This window comes from Salvelinus namaycush, unplaced genomic scaffold (assembly GCF_016432855.1).
Source record: "Salvelinus namaycush isolate Seneca unplaced genomic scaffold, SaNama_1.0 Scaffold3992, whole genome shotgun sequence".
NCBI lineage: Eukaryota > Metazoa > Chordata > Actinopteri > Salmoniformes > Salmonidae > Salvelinus > Salvelinus namaycush.
The window spans coordinates 7,379-18,098 of NW_024060999.1; the positions used below are offsets into that span (position 1 = coordinate 7,379).

At 44.4% G+C, this 10,720-nt stretch overlaps 1 protein-coding gene across 1 annotated transcript; it reads right to left on the bottom strand.

Moving 5' to 3' along the window:
* Positions 1–1,674: 1,674 nt before the first annotated feature.
* On the bottom strand, positions 1,675–10,691 carry LOC120040982 (RING finger protein 150-like; the record flags this gene model as incomplete). Its single annotated transcript, XM_038985949.1, has 5 exons — positions 1,675–2,496; positions 7,075–7,321; positions 7,659–7,755; positions 9,334–9,488; positions 10,677–10,691. Coding segments are annotated over 5 exons (639 nt in total), but the record flags the coding sequence as incomplete, so codon positions are not given.
* Between the last annotated feature and the right edge of the window lie 29 nt (positions 10,692–10,720).

The window sequence follows — 10,720 nt, forward strand, 5'->3', positions numbered from 1 at the left end:
TAGTGCACTATATAGGGCTCTGGTCTAAAGTAGTGCACTATATAGGGAATAGGGTTCCATAGGGCTCTGGTCTAAAGTAGTGCACTACATAGGGAATAGGGTTCCATAGGGCTCTGGTCTAAAGTAGTGCACTACATAGGGAATAGGGTTCCATAGGGCTCTGGTCTAAAGTAGTGCACTACATAGGGAATAGGGTTCCATTTGGGATGTATCCACTGAGATTACACAGACATGTTATTTTGCCGCCAGTCCCTCCCACCAAAAACAACGTTGAAGAAAGGTTCTGAAAAAAAGAATTCTAGAAGGTTTCCAGAATGTTACTGTAACATTGATTGTCAACAAGATGGCGGGGCTAACTCTAGAAACCGCCAGGGGTACGTTCAGCAGGACGCAACGTTTTGTTACGTTCAGACAAAAATATAAAACACAACTTTAAAAGATTTTGCTTAGTTACAGTTCACAGAAGGAAATCAGTCAATTTAAATAAATTCATTAGGCCCTAATCTATGGATTTCCCATGACTGGGCAGGGGCGTAGCCATGGATGGGCCTGGGAGGGCATAGGCCCACCCACTAGGGAGCCAGGCCGACCCACTAGGGAGCCAGTCAGAATGATCAGAATGAGTTTTTCCCCCACAAAAGGGCTTTATTACAGACAGAAATACTTGTCAGTTTCATCAGCTGTCCAGGGTGGCTGGTCTCAGATGATCTCGCAGGCGAAGAAGCTGGTTGTGAGACCTGTTAGACATACCGACAAATTCCCCAAAACAACGTTGGAGGCGGCTTATGGTAGAGAAATGAACATTACATTTTTGGCAACAGATTTGCACGCTCCCTCAAATCTTGAGGGAACTGCACATTTTTAGAATGGCCTTTTATTGTCCCCAGCACAAGGTGCACCTGTGTAATGATCATACAGTTTAATCAGTTCTTGATATGCCACACCTATCAGGTAGATGGATTATCTTGTCAAAGGAGACATGTTCACTAAACAGGGATGTAAACAAATTTGTGCACAACATTTTGAGAGAAATAAGCTTTTTTTGAATATTTTATTTCAGCTCATGAAACATGGGACCAACACTTTACATGTTGCGTTTATATTTTTGTTCAATATAAAACCAACATGCCTCTCTGACATGTAAAATACTGAAATCACAGCGGCTCTATTCTTTGCATTTCTATCTGGAACGTTCCAAAACGTTTTCCTACTGAACATGGCCCTGGTTGTAAAAATGGCAGTTATTGGCAACACCATGGCAACAACACAACCACAACCAACTCTGATTGGCCAGTCAAAGACAAAACCAACTCTGATTGGCCAGTCAAAGACACAACCAACTCTGATTGGCCAGTCAAAGACACAACCAACTCTGATTGGCCAGTTAAGCCAGACAGAGGTACTGTAGTAAAAAAGCAGGAAATAAAACAATACAATATGGTGAGATCATGGTACAGACCTAGAGAGACTGACAGACAGGTACACGACCATAGAATAGACACAGGCAGGGAATACTGGCGTTGTACTTTAAAATACTGCAGTATTGTTGTAGTAACGCCACCTAGTTGTGTGTTCGTATCCATGGTTACCGTAGGGAGACACAGCCTCATTCCAGATATAGTAGAGATAATCCTAGAGCAGTTCACGGACTACATCTCCCAGAGGTCTTATCTGCACCGGTTGTTGTCGTGTTTCAGTAGTATTGAGTGAACCTAGTGTCATGTAAGCTACAATAGTACTGTGTGTCTCTGTGTGCTCGTGGACAGGATCCCGTTTCACAGCTGTGGTTTATAAGATCCCAAGGTCCCGTTGTTTCCATATTGGTCAGCGCGTGATCAGAACTGTTACTGTGAAACACGTTGCTCCAGATCCATACCTGGGCTCCAAGGAACAGCTCCATGACACCCAGAATACCCCCCCCAGGTAACCAACCAACCAAGTCAATACCTCAGAAAGGTGTACAGTCATACCTTTAACTCCATACTGTAGTTACAGCTCCATAATCCAGACAGGACAGGGGACCATACACCATCGTCTATTCTCCATGTAGGTACGAGGTGAGCCACTACATGGAATCCCATCCCAGATCAGTTTATCCAGGTAGATCCATCCCAGGTAGCCATAGACCGGTAGGTCCATCCCAGGTAGCCATAGACCGGTAGGTCCATCCCAGGTAGCCATAGACCGGTAGGTCCATCCCAGGTAGCCATAGACCGGTAGGTCCATACATGCAGCCAAGTAGTCCAAGTAAAATCTTAGCCTGCGGGTATGTCTCCATCCTCTGTCCCAGGTTAGATTTGTCCCAGGGCCAGGCTAAACCAGACTTACCCCGGTGCAGTCATGTTTCTGGCCCCAGTTAGGCCCTGTGGCCTCAGAACTTGTTGTCCCCAGGAGGGGTTAGTTGTTCTAGTGACAGTTCCTCGTCCGACAGCCCCGTTTCCACGGCGATCACCAGGGACGCCACGGACGCACTGCTGGTCATGGGCTGGAACTCACCTAGAGAGAGAGAGGGATGAGAGAGAGAAGAGAAAGAGAGAGAGAAGAGAGAGAGAGGGGGGAGGAGTAGAGTGGGAGGAGGAGACAAAAGAAGGATGAGAGAGAGAGACAGAAAGAGAGGAGAGAGAGAGGGGGGAGGGAGGGAGAAAGAGAGAGACAGAAAGAGAGAGAGAGAAGAGAGAGAGACAGAGAGACAGAAAGAGAGGAGAGACAGAAAGAGAGGAGAGAGAGGCAGAAAGAGAGGAGAGAGGCAGAAAGAGACAGAGAAGAGAGACAGAAAGAGAGAGAGAAGAGAGGCAGAAAGAGAGGAGAGAGAGAGAGAGAGAGAAAGACAGGAGAGAGAGGGGGAGGGAGAAAGGGAGGGATGAGGATGCATTTCATCAAATCTGCCACCAGGTGGCCCTGTGAGTGCTGTGTTTGTGTGTAACATCATAAACTTGCCACCCACCCACCCAGGGCTGTAGCAGTCATGACATTATGCCAGCCGGTTATTGACATGACAACAGACTGCCGGTCTCACGGTAATTAACGGTTAAATAACATAAACATGTCTAACATCTCCAGGTCTCCACACGCCGCTGATGCCTTTAAAACATCGACATTTAAAAAAAGGAAAATAAATAAATGTAATATACACTATCACAATAAATACAGGATTTATTTTAGTCAGGTCTAAAGAAACATTATGGTATGAAGAAAATGTATCTCAGAAGAACAGAATATGAGTTGGTCTACTGTATGTTATCTGGCTATGCTACCATACCATAGACTGTAGGCTTGATCATTTATCAGACTAGATACTGTATGTTATCTGGCTATGATATAGACTGTAGACTTGTTCATTTATCAGACTAGATACTGTATGTTATCTGGCTATGATATAGACTGTAGGCTTGTTCATTTATCAGACTAGATACTGTATGTTATCTGGCTATGATATAGACTGTAGACTTGTTCATTTATCAGACTAGATACTGTATGTTATCTGGCTATGATATAGACTGTAGGCTTGATCATTTATCAGACTAGATACTGTATGTTATCTGGCTATGATATAGACTGTAGGCTTGTTCATTTATCAGACTAGATACTGTATGTTATCTGGCTATGATATAGACTGTAGACTTGTTCATTTATCAGACTAGATACTGTATGTTATCTGGCTATGATATAGACTGTAGACTTGTTCATTTATCAGACTAGATACTGTATGTTATCTGGCTATGATATAGGATATAGACTGTAGGCTTGATCATTTATCAGACTAGATAATGTATGTTATCTGACTTTGATATAGACTGTAGGCTTGTTCATTTATCAGACTAGATACTGTATGTTATCTGGCTATGATATAGACTGTAGGCTTGTTCATTTATCAGACTAGATACTGTATGTTATCTGACTTTGATATAGACTTGTTCATTTATCAGACTAGATACTGTATGTTATCTGGCTATGATATAGACTGTAGGCTTGTTCATTTATCAGACTAGATACTGTATGTTATCTGGCTATGATATAGACTGTAGGCTTGTTCATTTATCAGACTAGATACTGTATGTTATCTGGCTATGATATAGACTGTAGACTTGTTCATTTATCAGACTAGATACTGTATGTTATCTGGCTATGATATAGACTGTAGGCTTGTTCATTTATCAGACTAGATACTGTATGTTATCTGGCTATGATATAGACTGTAGGCTTGTTCATTTATCAGACTAGATACTGTATGTTATCTATGATATAGACTGTAGGCTTGTTCATTTATCAGACTAGATACTGTATGTTATCTGGCTATGATATAGACTATCAGACTAGATACTGTATGTTATCTGACTATGATATAGACTGTAGACTTGTTCATTTATCAGACTAGATACTGTATGTTATCTGGTTATGATATAGACTGTAGACTTGTTCATTTATCAGACTAGATACTGTATGTTATCTGACTATGATATAGACTTGTTCATTTATCAGACTAGATACTGTATGTTATCTGGCTATGATATAGACTGTAGACTTGTTCATTTATCAGACTAGATACTGTATGTTATCTGGCTATGATATAGACTGTAGACTTGTTCATTTATCAGACTAGATACTGTATGTTATCTGGCTATGATATAGACTGTAGGCTTGTTCATTTATCAGACTAGATACTGTATGTTATCTGGCTATGATATAGACTGTAGACTTGTTCATTTATCAGACTAGATACTGTATGTTATCTGGCTATGATATAGACTGTAGGCTTGTTCATTTATCAGACTAGATACTGTATGTTATCTGGTTATGATATAGACTGTAGACTTGTTCATTTATCAGACTAGATACTGTATGTTATCTGGCTATGATATAGGATATAGACTGTAGGCTTGATCATTTATCAGACTAGATAATGTATGTTATCTGACTTTGATATAGACTGTAGGCTTGTTCATTTATCAGACTAGATACTGTATGTTATCTGGCTATGATATAGACTATCAGACTAGATACTGTATGTTATCTGGCTATGATATAGACTGTAGGCTTGTTCATTTATCAGACTAGATACTGTATGTTATCTGACTTTGATATAGACTTGTTCATTTATCAGACTAGATACTGTATGTTATCTGGCTATGATATAGACTGTAGACTTGTTCATTTAGCAGACTAGATATGCTTATAAGTCCTTACCATTATCTTATATTATATGATTTTATAGTCAGAAGACTATAACTGAACTTAATAAAATATAAAGACGATTTTTCCCATCATAGAGCGAGTGTAGAGCGAGAGCGAGTGTGCATATGAAGTGGCTATGTTGAGGGTAAAAGTGACCACTTGAAACAGGTCCTATACACTATATTTAGAGTTATTTGGCAACTTAGAAATCAAAACATACAGTGGGGCAAAAAACTATTTAGTCAGCCACCAATTGTGCAAGTTCTCCCACTTAAAAAGATGAGAGAGACCTGTAATTTTCATCATAGGTACACTTCAACTATGACAGACAAAATGAGAAGAAAAAATCCAGAAAATCACATTGTAGGATTTTAAATGAATTTATTTGCAAATTATGGTGGAAAATCAACTTTTGTTATTGACCAAATACTTATCTCAATACTTTGTTATATTCCCTTTGTTGGCAATGACAGAGGTCAAACGTTTTCTGTAAGTCTTCACAAGGTTTTCACACACTGTTGCTGGTATTTTGGCCCATTCCTCCATGCAGATCTCCTCTAGAGCAGTGATGTTTTGGGGCTGTTGCTGGGCAACACAGACTTTCAACTCCCTCCAAAGATTTTCTATGGGGTTGAGATCTGGAGACTGGCTAGGCCACTCCAGGACCTTGAAATGCTTCTTACGAAGGCCACTCCTTCGTTGCCCGGGCGGTGTGTTTGGGATCATTGTCATGCTGAAAGACCCAGCCACGTTTCATCTTCAATGCCCTTGCTGATGGAAGGAGGTTTTCACTCAAAATCTCACAATACATGGCCCCATTCATTCTTTCCTTTACACGGATCAGTCGTCCTGGTCCCTTTGCAGAAAAACAGCCCCAAAGCATGATGTTTCCACCCCCATGCTTCACAGTAGGTATGGTGTTCTTTGGACGCAACTCAGCATTCTTTGTCCTCCAAACACGACGAGTTGAGTTTTTACCAAAATATTTTGGTTTCCTCTGACCATATGACATTCTCCCAATCTTCTTCTGGATCATCCAAATGCTCTCTAGCAAACTTCAGACTGGCCTGGACATGTACTGGCTTAAGCAGGGGGACACGTCTGGCACTGCAGGATTTGAGTCCCTGGCGGCGTAGTGTGTTACTGATGGTAGGCTTTGTTACTTTGGTCCCAGCTCTCTGCAGGTCATTCACTAGGTCCCCCCGTGTGGTTCTGGGATTTTTGCTCACCGTTCTTGTGATCATTTTGACCCCACAGGGTGAGATCTTGCGTGGAGCCCCAGATCGAGGGAGATTATCAGTGGTCTTATATGTCTTCCATTTCCTAATAATTGCTCCCACAGTTGATTTCTTCAAACCAAGCTGCTTACCTATTGCAGATTCAGTCTTCCCAGCCTGGTGCAGGTCTACAATTTTGTTTCTGGTGTTCTTTGACAGCTCTTTGGTCTTGGCCATAGTGGAGTTTGGAGTGTGACTGTTTGAGGTTGTGGACAGGTGTCTTTTATACTGATAACAAGTTCAAATAGGTGCCATTAATACAGGTAACGAGTGGAGGACAGAGGAGCCTCTTAAAGAAGAAGTTACAGGTCTGTGAGAGCCAGAAATCTTGCTTGTTTGTAGGTGACCAAATACTTATTTTCCACCATAATTTGCAAATAAATTAATTAAAAATCCTACAATGTGATTTTCTGGATTTTTTTTCCTCATTTTGTCTGTCATAGTTGAAGTGTACCTATGATGAAAATTACAGGCCTCTCTCATCTTTTTAAGTGGGAGAACTTGCACAATTGGTGGCTGACTAAATACTTTTTTGCCCCACTGTATTTGGGCTGCATGGTGTGGCTGTGGGCCGCGCGGTGTGGCTGTGGGCTGCATAGTCCCGCCGGCGTGTCGGTAGTCTCACCTGTATGTGTCTCAGTAGTAGCAGTAATGGGACTATCCCTCAGAGAGTCTGGGTCGTGGTAGTCTTGGGGGAGCCCCACTCTCCGCACCCCCGGGTCTAGAACCACCGACCCCCCCTCACTGAGGGTCCCGTCACTGGACCCTCCCGACACCACAGCCTCTAGGCCCAGACCCCCGACCCCCCCACCACCACCCACACTCATCATCTCATAGTCCAATGGCACGTCATCCAGACAGTCTGCATTTAACTGTATAGAGACAGAGACAGACAGAGAGAGAGAGCCAGAGAGAGGATGATTGGGAGAGAGAGAGAGAGAGAGAGAGAGAGAGAGAGAGAGAGAGAGAGAGAGAGAGAGAGAGAGAGAGAGAGAGAGAGAGAGAGAGAGGAAGGGAAGAGCAGAGCAAGATGAGAGAAACAGTTCAGTTCAAATATATTAAATTGTGTTGGTGTGATGGAATCAAGTTTAGATGGATTTGGATCAATTCAATTCTGATGGTGACCAAAAGGAAAAAAGACTAAGTGACTCATTGATAACTCTGTAAATGACTCCTGAACAACTCCTGAATGATTCTGAAATGACTCACAGCGATGCCCAGGGCTTTGAGGATGTTCATCTTGCACATGGGACAGGTCCTGTGATCGAGCAGCCAGGGGTCCACGCAGTTCTTATGGAACAGATGTCTGACAGGAGATAGAGGTTATAACATGTTCATAAAAGGTCTATGACAGGTTATAACAGGTCAATAACCTGGGACAGGTCCTGTGATCGAGCAGCCAGGGGTCCACGCAGTTCTTATGGAACAGATGTCTGACAGGAGATAGAGGTTATAACATGTTTAGAAAAGGTCTATGACAGGTTATAACAGGTCAATAACCTGGGACATGTCCTGTGATCGAGCAGCCAGAGGTCCATACAGTTCTTATGGAACAGATGTCTGACAGGAGATAGAGGTTATAACATGTTTATAAAAGGTCTATGACAGGTTATAACATGGGACAGGTCCTGTGATCGAGCAGCCAGGGGTCCACACAGTTCTTATGGAACAGGTGTCTGACAGGAGATAGAAACCAAACAACCATGGCTTTAAAAGCAGTTTAGTGTGTGTCTGTTACACGTTTATAACGGGTGGCTTAGCGTAAGAGTGCTGAGGCAGGTTAAGCAGTAGGGTAGGAGTTAAAAACGGTTTAATAAGTCTTCATAAAAGATTTACAAAGGGGTTCACGCCGAGGTCGATGAGCGGCGTTAACGCCGAGGGTTATGAGCGGGGTTAACGCCGAGGGTTATGAGCGGGGTTAACGCCGAGGGTTATGAGCGGGGTTAACGCCGAGGGTTATGAGCGGGGTTAACGCCGAGGGTTATGAGCGGGGTTAACGTCGAGGGTTATAAGCGGGGTTAACGTCGAGGGTTATAAGCGGGGTTAACGTCGAGGGTTATAAGCGGGGTTAACGTCGAGGGTTATAAGCGGGGTTAACGTCGAGGGTTATTTAACGTCGAGGGTTATAAGCGGGGTTAACGTCGAGGGTTATAAGCGGGGTTAACGTCGAGGGTTATAAGCGGGGTTAACGTCGAGGGTTATAAGCGGGGTTAACGTCGAGGGTTATAAGCGGGGTTAACGTCGAGGGTTATAAGCGGGGTTAACGTCGAGGGTTATAAGCGGGGTTAACGTCGAGGGTTATAAGCGGGGTTAACGTCGAGGGTTATAAGCGGGGTTAACATCGAGGGTTATAAGCGGGGTTAACGTCGAGGGTTATAAGCGGGGTTAACGTCGAGGGTTATAAGCGGGGTTAACGTCGAGGGTTATAAGTGGGGTTAACGTCGAGGGTTATTTAACGTTGAGGGTTATAAGTGGGGTTAACGTCGAGGTTGAAAAGCGGGGTTAACGTCGAGGGTTATAAGTGGGGTTAACGTCGAGGGTTATAAGTGGGGTTAACGTCGAGGGTTATAAGTGGGGTTAACGTCGAGGGTTATAAGTGGGGTTAACGTCGAGGGTTATTTAACGTTGAGGGTTATAAGTGGGGTTAACGTCGAGGTTGAAAAGCGGGGTTAACGTCGAGGGTTATAAGCGGGGTTAACGTCGAGGGTTATAAGCGGGGTTAACGTCGAGGGTTATAAGCGGGGTTAACGTCGAGGGTTATAAGCGGGGTTAACGTCGAGGGTTATAAGCGGGGTTAACGTCGAGGGTTATAAGCGGGGTTAACGTCGAGGGTTATAAGTGGGGTTAACGTCGAGGGTTATAAGTGGGGTTCATGTTTGGTTACCTGCAGGGTAGTATCCTGACCACATCATTTGGCTTGTAGCCCTCGATACACACGGCACAGTTATCAAAGTCTGACTCCGTCTCCCAGTCGCCCTTCTTGATGGTCCTGACCTGGAGTTTACTGATGGCCTTCTTAGCTGCATCTCCCAGACGCCTCTGAGAGGAGAGAGAGGGGAGGGGGCGAGATGGAAAGGGGCGAGAGGGGAGGGGGCGAGAGGGGAAGGGGCGAGAGGGGAAGAGGAGAGAGAGGAAGGGGCGAGAGAGAGATAAGGGGCGAGAGAGAGATAGGGGAGAGAGAGAGAGGACAGAAGGAGGAAGAGAGTGAGAGAGGGGAGATAGAATGGTAGGGGTTAGCCCTCAGAAATCAATAAACAAAACTGCCCTGTCTAAAACAAGTGTTGTAGTGTGTGTGTTACTGAGCCCTACCTGGTTACGGTAGTGTGTGTGTGTTACTGAATCCTACCTGGTTACGGTAGTGTGTGTGTGTTACTGAATCCTACCTGGTTACGGTAGTGTGTGTGTTACTGAGCCCTACCTGGTTACGGTAGTGTGTGTGTGTGTGTGTTACTGAATCCTACCTGGTTACGGTAGTGTGTGTGTGTTACTGAATCCTACCTGGTTACGGTAGTGTGTGTGTTACTGAGCCCTACCTGGTTACGGTAGTGTGTGTGTGTGTGTGTGTGTGTGTGTGTGTGTGTGTGTGTGTGTGTGTGTGTGTGTGTGTGTGTGTGTTACTGAGCCCTACCTGGTTACGGTAGTGTGTGTGTGTTACTGAGCCCTACCTGGTTACGGTAGTGTGTGTGTTACTGAGCCCTACCTGGTTACGGTAGTGTGTGTGTTACTGAGCCCTACCTGGTTACGGTAGTGTGTGTGTTACTGAATCCTACCTGGTTACGGTAGTGTGTGTGTTACTGAGCCCTACCTGGTTACGGTAGTGTGTGTGTTACTGAGCCCTACCTGGTTACGGTAGTGTGTGTGTTACTGAGCCCTACCTGGTTACGGTAGTGTGTGTTACTGCGCCCTACCTGGTTACGGTAGTGTGTGTGTTACTGAGCCCTACCTGGTTACGGTAGTGTGTGTGTTACTGAGCCCTACCTGGTTACGGTAGTGTGTGTGTTACTGAATCCTACCTGGTTACGGTAGTGTGTGTGTTACTGAGCCCTACCTGGTTACGGTAGTGTGTGTGTGTTACTGAGCCCTACCTGGTTACGGTAGTGTGTGTGTGTTACTGAGCCCTACCTGGTTACGGTAGTGTGTGTGTTACTGCGCCCTACCTGGTTACGGTAGTGTGTGTGTTACTGAGCCCTACCTGGTTACGGTAGTGTGTGTGTTACTGAGCCCTACCTGGTTACGGTAGTGTGTGTGTTACTGAGCCCTACCTGGTTACG